Source organism: Gigantopelta aegis, chromosome 2, assembly GCF_016097555.1.
Source record: "Gigantopelta aegis isolate Gae_Host chromosome 2, Gae_host_genome, whole genome shotgun sequence".
In the NCBI taxonomy this organism is placed as follows: Eukaryota; Metazoa; Mollusca; class Gastropoda; order Neomphalida; family Peltospiridae; genus Gigantopelta; species Gigantopelta aegis.
In genome coordinates, this window is record NC_054700.1 from 17,540,063 (window position 1) to 17,553,775 (window position 13,713).

The 13,713-nt window shown below is 36.1% G+C and overlaps 1 protein-coding gene across 1 annotated transcript in view; it reads right to left on the reverse strand.

The window, feature by feature from the left end:
- Positions 1 to 5,909: 5,909 nt before the first annotated feature.
- The window catches only part of LOC121382278, a 41,478-nt gene continuing 33,674 nt past the window's right edge, over positions 5,910 to 13,713 (reverse strand). Inside the window, exons 16-20 of the mRNA XM_041511852.1 lie at positions 13,294 to 13,475; positions 11,757 to 11,875; positions 9,641 to 9,795; positions 9,043 to 9,122; positions 5,910 to 6,891 (exon numbers count right to left, since the gene is read on the reverse strand). Coding sequence (XP_041367786.1) covers positions 6,856 to 6,891; positions 9,043 to 9,122; positions 9,641 to 9,795; positions 11,757 to 11,875; positions 13,294 to 13,475 — 572 coding nt within the window. The 3' untranslated portion in view covers positions 5,910 to 6,855. The remainder of the gene's footprint in view (positions 6,892 to 9,042; positions 9,123 to 9,640; positions 9,796 to 11,756; positions 11,876 to 13,293; positions 13,476 to 13,713) is intronic.

The window sequence follows — 13,713 nt, forward strand, 5'->3', positions numbered from 1 at the left end:
AGTAAAAGTGAGAAATAAACAACAGTTCAAAGATGTCAAAAGTTTTCAAAATTGATGGTCTGTTATATATACTGATGGAAAGAAATAAGGGAGCACATAAAAAAGTAAACGCAAATATTAACTGCAACTAAAATCCTTCACCAACAGTATCAGAAAGTTAACTGTATGTCCGACAGTCAATCCCACAGTATAACATTCATTTCCACAATACATCTTTGTATTTTATACAGGCATGCATAATCTGCTTGTCATTTAAATTTGGTCTCAGATATCATGTGTTCCATTATTTCTTTCCATCAGTATATTAAAAGAATCCTTCATATGGGACAGGGCTGTTCCACCCAAGGGTACATAATCATAACAATAGAAACGATCAGACCCAAAAATGGTTTATACTAAAAAGTATAAACCGAAAATGATAGTATAATTTCATTATGACAGCAAGTTTCCTTGTTTTTATGGAATATAAAAAGCATTTTTTGCGTTATTTTGCCGTTTACGTGACGTCACCCAATGTTAATATCAGCTCAAACAACATAAGTCACGTGGTCATGCAAGACTGATTTATTCCGCATGGGCTGACGTCATGGAATATGCCTGTCTTGCATGGTTAGGGATGGGAGAAAATTTTATCCTGCAACCAACATTTCTATGGACAGAATATGATGATGGATAAAGCTTTAATATGACTTTTAATGTCACTCATGTGACATTACGCATAGCCTACAACATTGTACGATGTGGCTGAAATAACAGAAATAATAGCTTTTCCACTTAATTTTTATGGTCTGCAGGATAAAGAAAATAACTAGTTAATGACGTCGGACATATGCTTTATCCTGTTCAGGCCGAATGAGAAATTCACATTCTTACCTTCACAGGATAAAGCAGATATCCAATGTCATTAACTAGTTATTCTCTATGGGAACAATATTTCAATATCTTGTAACGAGAAGTTTGTTCACATGATTTTTACCTAAGTAATTGATTGTACGGTTACGTGAAATATATTTGTGTGATCTAATAAATTATGTTTACCTGAAAATTCCATTGAATGTACATTACTATGACAATATTTCTTGCTGATACTCTAAAAGCAAAATAGCGTACAGAATATTTGATTGCTAATCATTAACAAATAGTTCCTTTGATACGTGTTTGTTTTTGTTTAACAACACCACTAGAGCATATTCATTTATTAACCATTGGCTGTTGGATGTCAAACATCTGGTAATTTTGACAGTCTTCAGCGAGGAAACTCACAACATTCTTCCATTATAAGCAAAGAATCTTATATGCACCATTCCATAGACAGGATAGCACATACCATGGTCTTAAACTATTTTAGGGTTACCAAATGTTTGGTTCCTGTTAAGCTGTAAGAAATTCCACACAGACCCCACAAAATAGAAGGAAAATCACAAAAGTTTCAACGACATCACTAGAGCACAATTTATTAATCATTGGCTATTTGATGTCAAACATTTGGCAATTCTGACATGTCTTAGAGAGGAAATCCAATTTTAGCAAGGGATCTTATATATGCACCATCCCATAAACGGTAGCACATACCAAGGCCTTTGATACACCTATGATACACTGGTTGGAACAAGAAATAGCACAATGGGTCCACTGACAAGGATCGATCCTAGACCACCCAGGAATCAGGCACCGAGTTGTCCCGGCCCCAAAATCGCATGAATGTCGCAATATAAATTTATGTCATTGACTTTAAACATATGGGTGAACAATGCAGTCTGTTTCAGGACATACTGCAAGATAAAAACAAAATCACATTAAATGTCATAACATAATTTTATATGCCACTTACTGTGAACATACGGCCAAACAATAAAATCACATTAAATGTCGTAATATAATTTTATGTGCCACTAACTGTGAACATATGGTCCAACAATAAAAATCACATGTAGGCCCTATGTCATAACATAATTTTATGCTTAGTGTATTGTAAACATAAGGCCAAACAATGCAGTCGGTTTCCTGTTATGTAGTAAAACATACCACAAGATACAACCAAAACCACAGGAATGTCACAATATAACTTATGTGCAATTACTGTGAACATATTGCAGAAAAACAAAATCATGTGAATATAATTTTGCATGCCACTTATTGTAAACATGAGGCCAAACCACAGACCACAACTAAATTTTTTTCCCTTTATACATGTATTACTAATTGTATACAAGAAATTATATAATGTAATCCAAAATGTAACAAAAGTACATTTTAATACTCAAGAAAAGAAATGGTATTTTTAACGATGCACTTAACATTTTATCCAGTTATATGGCATCAGAAAATGTTTATGGTTAAAGACCACATGTTCTTTTGATTAGCAGCAAGGGATCTTTTATATACACATGCTATTATAATAACAAAAAGCAGAAAATGACAGTTAAACAACTTTACACACTGGTATTTTCACAACCTTATATTTCTTTTGTTTATTTTTTATTTTTATTTTTTGGTTTAAGGACACCACTAGAGCACATTGATATATTAATCATCGGCTATTGGATGTCAAACATTTAGTAATCTCGACATATAGTGTTAGAGAGGAAACCCACTACCTTTTTCCATTAGTAGCAAGGGATCTTTTATATGCACCATCCCACACACAGGATAGCACATACCACGGCCTTTGATATACCAGTCATGGTGCACTGGATGGAGCGAGAAATAGCCCAATGGGCCCACCAATGGGGTTCTTTGGTTTATATGCCAAAAACAATATTGATGAAATAAAAGGTTTTCAAATGTGCTTAATTGTGCAGACCCTAGTTTTAACCCGTAAAAAATGGAATCTAAGTTTAGTTAACTTAAAAACCTGTAACTCATTTCGATAAAGTTACAATAGAGTGAAAGAAGAGTGACGTTAAAACAGGAAATATCCTTAAAAATAGACGAGAACTCGAATCAATAAACCACTACTCGGACGCACATGCATTTTTAAAAATATGAAGAATGCAATTTTTGGTACTACAAACACCAGAATGACTAGAAACACTTCGGTTCTATGGAAATGGATAATCTAAAGAATAAAACATCAGTAATGTTTGATTTCAGTGATCATAAATGACTCTAATAGTGAAAAATATGCTGTAGTATTTAAAAGTTCTGTCCCTTTAAGATGAAAGTGAATACATTTAGCATGACAATTCAGAAACTGGACATAAAAAAACCCACCAAAACTACAAGTAATTACATGTAGTATTAGCCATTCTCTAAATTATTTTCAAAATAAAACTGATAAAATTAACAGAACAGCAAGGAAAGGAAATGTTTTAACGACGCACTCAACACATTTTATTTACGGTTATATGGCGTCAGACATGGTTAAGGACCACAGATATATATAGAGGAAACCCACTGTCACCACTTCATGGGCTACTCTTTTCGATTGGCAGCAAGGGATCCTTTATATGCAGGATAGCACATACCACGGTCTTTGGTATACCAGTTGTACACTGGCTAGAATGAGAAATATCCCAATGGGTAACAGAACAAGACAATAACTCAATACTACATTAACAAGTTTTAAAGTTACATGTCTGTATACATGTAATTAATTTTCAGACGTAAACAAATGCAGATGTTAAAAACAAGCGTAATAAAACAAAAAATCACTGATGATTTAGACAAACTTCTAAAGGCCATCCAAAATATTATAATTTTTATAAGAGTATAATTTTGCTGGCAATAAAGTTCATCTACTGTGTATGTATGCTTCTGAAAATGTTGTTAAATGTAAAATCCTTAGTGATTAACTATAAAATTGTCTGTATAACAATGCATTCATATCAAAATATTACACAATGCATCAAACAAGTATTAAACTTTGATTAAGACTACATTTTAAGATATTTTTACAAAAATGTTGTGTGAATAATTAACCAGTTCTTTGTAAATCAAAGTAATTGATATTCTTTACCATGGTTCACAAGGTAGTAAACATGATGGAGAACAAAAGATAATACTAGAGTTGGTTTCATAACTATATACTAAATGATAAAACTCATTTAAAAAACCCACATTACTGTAAATAAGAAAATGTTAGCGAGCATAAAATTGTTGTGTTAGAATAAAAAATAAAATGCAGTGAATTTTATAAATATACTAACATTAGAAGACAGATTGAACTATAACTATTTCTGGCACTAATCCCTTTTGTAGATGGTTTTTCTAACACTTGTCTCAAATATTAAAAACACATAGATCTACAAACTTAAAGAACTCAAGCCAAAAACTATTAAGTAACTAGATACCATGTTGGTTGTAATGAGGATTATTTTTCTGGGATGTTAATAAAATATGATATATTCTATTATAGGTCATCTGTTCAGCATTAGTTTGTTGAGGTTTTTTTTTATCAGAAGACATTAGCCTTTAATATAAAATGGTAACAAGTCCAAACATTTTAGGTTATAATGAATGTTTTTGAAAATTAATGACAATATTGCTCATACTAAAGTCACGGAGTATAAAGCAAATGCAAATGTGTCAATTATTTTTACGGGACTAAATATTAAAGAGAGAGAGAAAAAAAGATTAAGTTTCAAAAGCTTGCTCTAAGGATTGATTTTTTTGAGACTTGTGTCAGAAAAATCATCTACAAAAGGACTCGTGCCCGAAATATTTTCTAGTTCAATGTTTTATAATTTCAGCATCATTATTATAAAATACATTGCATTTTATTTTTGTACCGTAACGTCACAACCCTTCTCTAAGGTGATATGTATTACGTCACTAGAAGGAATGTAGTGTTACAGATTACATAATGTCACTAACTACCTTTGCTTACAGAATGATGTAATGAACAGACAGCAATGGCCATCTACTTCCTAAATGATGTGACCAATTAACCAATGAAAAGAAGAAGTTTGTTAGTTGTTTTATTTAACGACGCCACTAGAGCACATTGATTTTTTTTATCTTATCATCGGCTATTGGACGTCAAACATATGGTCATTCTGACACTGTTTTTTAGAGGAAACCCGCTGTCGCCACATATGCTACTCTTTTACGGCAGGCAGCAAGGGATCTTTTATTTGCACTTCCCACAGGCAGGATAGCACAAACCATGACCTTTGTTGAACCAGTTATGGATCACTGGTCGGTGCAAGTGGTTTACACCTACCCATTGAGCCTTGCAGAGCACTCAATCAGGGTTTGGAGTTGGTATCTGGATTAAAAATCACATGCCTCGACTGGGATCCGAACCCAGTACCTACCAGCCTGTAGACCGATGGCCTAACCACGACGCCACCGAGGCCGGTTTAACCAATGAAAAGTGCGCATTACTGTTTTGGGACGTGTGCTATAAGTTTTTTCTAGCACAGCTTCTGGCACCTTTCTACCTCCCATGAAGTGGCGACAACGGGTTTCCTCTCTCAATATCTGTGTGGTCCTTAACCATATGTCCGACGCTATATAACCCTAAATAAAATGTGTTGAGTGCGTGCGTCGTTAAATAAAACATTTCTTTCTTTCTTTCCTTTCTACCTGTTGATTCAACTAAAATACATAAAGATCATTTTGATCTCAGTACCTTTAAATTGGACATTGCTATTGCTGTTGTATTCTGTAAATACGGTTTAAAACAGAGATGCTTGTTTAAAAAATAAATGAACAAGACAGTAGCTACCATGGTGATCAAGATATTAGTTGTCATGGTACACAATATTACATGCCACGGTGCACAAAATATTGGTTGACATGGATCACAACACAACTGATTTTAAGTTGCCATAGTGCTCAAGGTATTAACTGTCCTGGTAGGCTACACAATATTACTTGCCACAGTGCAGTAAATATTGATTGCCATGGATCACAACACAACCGATTTTAAGGTGGTTTGAAACAAAATAAAGAAAAATACATAATATATGTTAAAGTTATTTATTTAAACATAAAATATAACAATCACTTAGTGTACCGACGCTTATTTAACAATGGCAGGCCCTTCCTTTCTCCACATCTATGAACACAGTTAAGAAAACTGCTCGTAAATCTATGAGATTGGGGTGTTTGACTAGCAACAAATTTGAGCGGAGTTAAAGCTGGATTCAAAATATTATTGCAATTTGTTGAATTCGGTCATTAAATCTGTAGCCAAATTCAACAGTTTCAATTAGCCAAACAGTCGAAATGATGATTTATCTACAAAGGGAATGCGATTTTCGAATTAGTATTTTGGTGAATTAACAATGAAATATATTCGCCAAAATTAACTTTAATTCATATTTGGCAATTAGGAGAATGACAGCTTAAACCCTGCTTGAGGTATGGAAATTACCTGTGTATTGGTACAGGTACGTTGTATCATAATACATATACTGAATCATTATAAGTAACTGGTAATAGCAGAGAAAATCTTTTTCAATATTGCGTTATGATTTGCTATGCAAGATTCAGAGATTGCTACACAATTTTAAAACGTAAGTTACTAATCAATTTTCAGTTGACTAGAAATATCGCTAGTCACGATTTTGAAAACAAAATGTTCTGTGAATAATGCATGTATCTAGGATTTATGACACCAAAACATCCATTGCCATGATCTTAAAAGTACCTCCATGTGTAACATTTATAGTTATCATAGTGTACGTAACTGCTATCAGGGGAATTTTTTTTTTCATTAGTTGTAACACAATAAAATAAATGCTGATCCTGTTATAACGCAGTGACACAATGGCAACTTCCCCGTGGCGAGGATCAGATCAAATCTCTGATGGCAGGAGCGATGGTGCAAAATGGTGGGATAATTTTTTTCTCATCACTACATGCAAGAGCCAAGATTCCTCCATGAAGTAAAATCCATTCCTACGTTCATTTATCAATGATCGTAATTTCAGTCATGAAACTCTGCAATGAAAAAAAAAAAGAGGGTAATTTTGACATATTTCTTGGTTTAGTGTTTAAAAAATTAACAAGTCAACTATTTAACACATTGAATTTCAATTTTCAAAACAAGCTGATCCAATCTTTCAACTTGAAAATATTGTTTCAAAATACAGTTAAAAGTTTGTTTTGTTCAACGACACCACTAGAGCACATTTATTTATTAATCACTGGCTATTGGATGTAAAACATTTGGTAACTGTGACATGTATAGTGTTATAGAGGAAACCCGCTACATTTTTCCTGGGATCATTTATATGCACCATCCCACAGACAAGATAGCACATACCGCGGCCTTTGATATACTGGTCATGATGCACTGCCTGGTACGACAAATACTCCAATGTTCCCACCAACAGGGATTGATCTTGCACTGACTGCACATCAAGTGAGTTCTCTACCACTGGGCTATGTCGCACCTGACACCATATGATTTCGGGGCGGGACGTAGCCCAGTGGTAAAGCATTCGCCTGATGCGTAGTCAGTCTAGGATCAATCCCCGTCGGTGGGCCCATTGGGCTATTTCTCGTTCCAGCCAGTTCTCCACAATTGGTGTAACAAAGGCTGTGGTATGTGCTATCCTGTCTGTGGGATGGTACATATAAAAGATCCCTTGCTGCTAATCGAAAACAGTAGCCCATTAAGTGGTGACAGCGGGTTTCCTCGCTATATATCTGTGTGGTCCTTAACAATATGTCTGATGCCATATAACTGTAAATAAAATGTGTTGAGTGCATTGATAAATAAACCATTTCCTTCCATATATAAAAGGTGTTTCTGAAATTGTTCTAATGTTTACCTGCAAATATTGTTGTACATACATGTACATATACATAATATATATATATATATACAGTCAGACCTCGTTACGACGACTGTCGTTACTACGACATTTACACAATCCAACCACAAATTGTCGGAACAAATGTACACCAGTGTTATTCTGTTCATTATACCTGAATTCACACCTTCCGACACCGACAGAGCAAATTAGGAACAAACATGCATCCGACATCTGAAAACATCTCTCTTTACAACGACATTACATAATCACAGATACCGTAGCACGTTGACAGTACACACACAGCCACTTAGATTCCTTGATCTCCAAGTGAGCCGACAGTGTCACATGCTGTCCGAGCTACCGATGTCTGCGAAATCTGTAGACATGTACTGCTTTTGAAATAAGCCTTTATATTAGTTAACCAATTAAAGGATTAACTTCGAACAATAAAATCTTCTATTTTCATATTTTGTAAATAAAACAGGTACCTGAGTCACTTTGTCGTTACATCGAAATTGTCGTTATATCGATTTATTAACCATCCGCTACTGAGTGTCAATAGTAGCAAGTGATCATTTATATGCACCATCCTATAGACAGGATAACACATAAAAAACCGCATTTAATATACCAGTCGTGGTGCACTGGTTAGAATGAGAAATAGCCCAGTGGTTCCACCGACGGGGATGGATCACCGACCATCATTAAATACTAAGTATATTATTATTAATCAAAGCGTATTCACATTCAATCTAATTGATTGGTACCTACTTCGTTTACAAAATGTCATAAAACTAGTAGACTTCATTGTTCGAAGCTAATCCTTTAATTGAATGACGAAAGGCTTATGTTCAAAAGCAATACACGTCTAGAGTTAGCCGACATCGGTAACTCAGACATCATGTGAATGCATGTCGGCCTGCGACGAGATCAAGGATACCAAATGGCTGTGTGTACTGCTAACGTACTACGGCATCTGTGATTATGTAATGTCGTTGTAAAGAGGTGTTTTTAGACGTTAGGTGCACCTTTGTTCCTAATTTGCTCTGTCGGTGTCGGAAGGTGTGAATTCCGGTGTAATGAACAGAATAACATTGGTGTACGTTCGTTCCTGACAATTTGTGGTCGGATGGTGTAAATGTCATAGTAACGAGGTCTGACTGTATATATATATATATTAGGATGTAGAATAACATCTGAGTTACTAAAAACATTAGTAAGACAGCGATATTTTAAACAAGAAAATATATTTAATATGTAATTTTAGCTGTTAAAAAAGGCTCTGTTTGAAACTCATGGCAGTCTCTTTAATTAATATCATTAGACAAACCTCAGTCGAAGACGCAGAAGAAATAACTTTACAGCTAATCACTTCCGATTCTAACTCATTCAGATTATCCGGACAAGATCCTGTAAAATAGTGTTATACTGGACATATAGCAAATACACTTACTTTTTATACCTTTGTTCATAACAGAACATTGTGTTCAACAACCTACATGTATAATCATACCCATTAATGTATAAAAGTTTTTTTTTAAAAATTGAAATCAAACCAGGCAGTTTTAATGAAGAAAAGAGTTAAAATTTTGAGAACTCTCGTCAGACCAGATAATTTTAAGTTCACTTTTGAAAATTCCAGACAGAGAAGATATGTAACTTTAAAGGTGAAAAGATTTTACATTTTAACCTCCAAAACAGACGGATAATTTTAATGAGGTGGGGAGAGACAGACAGACAAAGAGAGAGAGAGAGAGAGAGAGAGAGAGAGAGAGAGAGAGAGAGAGAGAGAGAGAGAGAGGGAGGGAGGAAGGGAGGGAAGGAGGGAGGGTGAGAGAGTGACAGAGAGGACAAGACACAAAGAGGGAGCGATGGACAAAGAGAGAAATAATCTTCAACAAAAATGTTTAACAGAAGGATCATTATACCAATTATCTTAAATGGCCGACATCTTGGCCCGAGGCTCCAGAACATGGAAGGAATGATATAAGAATCTGACGCATTCACAATGCTGGTGTTGCCGTAGTCAATGTAGAAAACGTGCACTCGGTTTTGATCATTAAAAACACGAATCACCCAAGCCCTGAAAACAAGCATAATATACTCATCCGAGACCATTTAAAAACCAGGCCACAAACTTATCATTGTCCCCAGAAATCTGAGACTATTTAAAACATGGGGCCTAATTCACTGAACTCTCGCAACTTTGCGATCTCGCAGTGCAGTGCTAAAAGACTTGCAAAGAGGATGCTTTGTTGTCTAGCAGAGCCTAAGAGACCTTTGTGAATCAGGCCCCAGAGCTCAAACTTTAAACATTGTCCCCAGAACATAAAATGGCAGTGTCAAAATTTGTTACCTATAATGGTATGCCAATTTTGAGTCTGCCTACAGCCATTTTAAACCAAAAACGTTTGCAACAAATAAACACAAAATTAAATACCAAAAACTATCCGTTTTGACTTTTATCTAATGGCAAAAATGCATCACACAAACATAATACATATACAGGTTTTATTAACTGGATAAATAAAACTGGTGACCGATTTATTATCCTGTATTCATTAATCAATTCAAAGGAGCAGGATCTTCCAGCTAAATCACTAGGGCACTCGCCTAAGGTGCTTGGGTTGGATTGATGAACCTATCGGCAAACCTGTTGGATTCCTGCCATGGAGTGTGAAAAACCAGTGAGGAAAACTCTTGAATTATCCACCTGTACCAAGCATTATCAAACTTGGCAGCACATCTACCAAAGATCAAACATCAGTGGGAAAACTCTTCAATTACCCACCTGTACCAAGCATTATCAAACTTGGCAGCACATCTACCGGTGATCGAACCCCAGTGGGAAAACTCTTGAATCACCCACCTGTACCAAGCATTATCAAACTCGGCAGCACATCTACCAATGATCAAACATCAGTGGGAAAACTCTTCAATTACCCACCTGTACCAAGCATTATCAAACTTGGCAGCACATCTACCGGTGATCGAACCCCAGTGGGAAAACTCTTGAATCACCCACCTGTACCAAGCATTATCAAACTCGGCAGCACATCTACCAATGATCAAACATCAGTGGGAAAACTCTTCAATTACCCACCTGTACCAAGCATTATCAAACTTGGCAGCACATCTACCGGTGATCAAACATCAGTGGGAAAACTCTTCAATTACCCACCTGTACCAAGCATTATCAAACTTGGCAGCACATCTGCCAATGATTGAACCCCAGTGGGAAAACTCTTGAATTACCCACCTGTACCATGCATTATCAAACTTGGCAGCACATCTACCAATGATCGAACATCAGTGGGGAAAACTCTTGAATTACCCTCCTGTACCAAGCATTATCAAACTTGGCAGCACATCTACCAATGATCGAACATCAGTAGGGAAACTCTTGAATTACCCACCTGTACCATGCATTATCAAACTTGGCAGCACATCTTCCAATGATCGAACATCAGTGGGAAAACTCTTGAATTACCCACCTGTACCATGCATTATCAAACTTGGCAGCACATCTACCAATGATCGAACATCAGTGGGGAAAACTCTTGAATTACCCACCTGTACCATGCATTATCAAACTTGGCAGCACATCTACCAATGATCGAACATCAGTGGGGAAAACTCTTGAATTACCCTCCTGTACCAAGCATTATCAAACTTGGCAGCACATCTACCAATGATCGAACATCAGTAGGGAAACTCTTGAATTACCCACCTGTACCATGCATTATCAAACTTGGCAGCACATCTACCAATGATCGAACATCAGTAGGGAAAACTCTTGAATTACCCACCCGTACCAAGCATTATCAAACTTGGCAGCACATCTTCCAATGATCGAACATCAGTGGGAAAACTCTTGAATTACCCACCTGTACCATGCATTATCAAACTTGGCAGCACATCTACCAATGATCGAACATCAGTGGGGAAAACTCTTGAATTACCCACCTGTACCATGCATTATCAAACTTGGCAGCACATCTACCAATGATAGAACCCCAGTGCGAAAACTATTGAATTACCCACCTGTACCAAACATTATCAAACTTGGCAGCACATCTGCCAAGACCCTTGGTTCGAGACAGCCTGGATGACGGCTTCTGTAGCTCAGTTGTTAAATCTTCTAATTTCTTCATCTCTTCCTTCTGTGATGTAAGCAGAAAATAATTCACAACTTTTTATCAGTGATACCGTCATAGGAGACAGAGAGTGCATGGAAATATCTTCTGCCACATGTTATATACTTTAGAGAATAACTAACTCGCTACGAGGAATTACGAATTATCTGTCCCAAGTAAATGAATGTTGTAAACCCGAACCTTCGGCAATGGTTTTACAACATTCATTCACAAGGGACAGATAATTTGTAAATCCTTGTAGTGAGTTGGTTATCCTCTTTATTACCCATTGGCACTTTTAACTGGTTTTTAATATAAGAATATCTCTGCTGTCTACGACACAGCCATCAGCCATCAGCCATTACGTAATGTAAGTGACATTATGACATAACCGCATTCTTTTTACAACAAAATATTTACAATACAAAATAATACGACTGTGGTTGCATTAGAAAAAAAAAAATTTCTCTGCTACTAAAGCTACTGTTTATGAAAATATACCATTTCATATAAATTTATAAAACAAATGTGTCAAACATTTGTTGTAAATCTTTGTAGATCGTATAACGTATGTGTAAAATCTCATGAATGGAAACATTATATGAAGAGGTTTGTTTTATTTAACGACACCACTAGAGCACCTTGATTAATTAATCATCGACTGTTCGATGTCAAACATTTGGCAATTCTGACAAGTCGTCATCAGAGGAAACCCGCTATATTTTCCATTAGTAGCAAGGAATCTTTTATATGCACTTTCCAACACAGGATAGCACATACCACAGCCTTTGACCAGTTGTGGTGCACTGGTTGGAACGAGAGAAAAAAACCCCAATCAGTTGAATGGATCCACCGAGGTGGTTTGATCCTGCGACACAAACACCTAAAGCGAGCACTCAACCAACTGAGCTAAATCCCGCTTCAGAAACATTATATGAATGAAAATGAAGTTCGGGCCGTGGCAAACAACCAACCAAGCCAACTAATCAGTTACAAACTTTAACCTGAAATATTTTGATGCAACTCATAAATGGTTCCCATATTATATTTTCAATTATTAGAACATCCAGTACCCAGTGTTTTTGTTGCGGGCTGGGGTGGGGAACGAAACATTCCATGCAGAAAACAATCTTTTTATTTTATTTTTTCTGATAGTACATTCCTTATGTTTGTCTCGATGTCACCACTGTTCACTAATGAAACTGTCATGATGTTTCAACACCCGTGCGACCTGAAGAAATCAACCGAGTACTGGCTGTTTATCCACGTTGAGAGCCAGTGTATTCTCGCTTCGTACATATCCTTTTCAGCAGCGCAAACACCCAGACAGACTGAGCCTACTTTAAACCCACTCGAAACTGCATCGATGAATGTCTCCTTTATCTCACATATGCTAATGATTTCTTTTACCTACATTTTCCACTAACAGAACTACTTTGACTTACCTCACTAATGTTCTGGCCCCAGAATATATTCTTCTTTTCCACTGTAGACACACATACTTGGATTATCATCCCTGGTTCAAGTGTATTCTTCCACGCCTTCATTTTATCAATGAAATGAGAAAAGCTTTCCAACTTCATCTCCAAAGTGAACGCTTCCAATTCTTCAGTCTCTGAGATCGTCGCTATACAAAAGCAGGAAATTATACATTTAAATTTGTTTTCCAAAAAAACCCAGTGAGGGATAATTCAATTTCCATTAATTTATATTCATTACTGTTTAAAAGTATCCCTGTGGTCTAGAGTCTGTGATGTTAAAATGAGGACCACTCTCTAAAACAGACTAGAGCTCTTTTCCATAACAGTTACTTCTCAGAGATACATGTGTTTTTAGAATTATAAAAAGTTCATTTTGTGGCATGT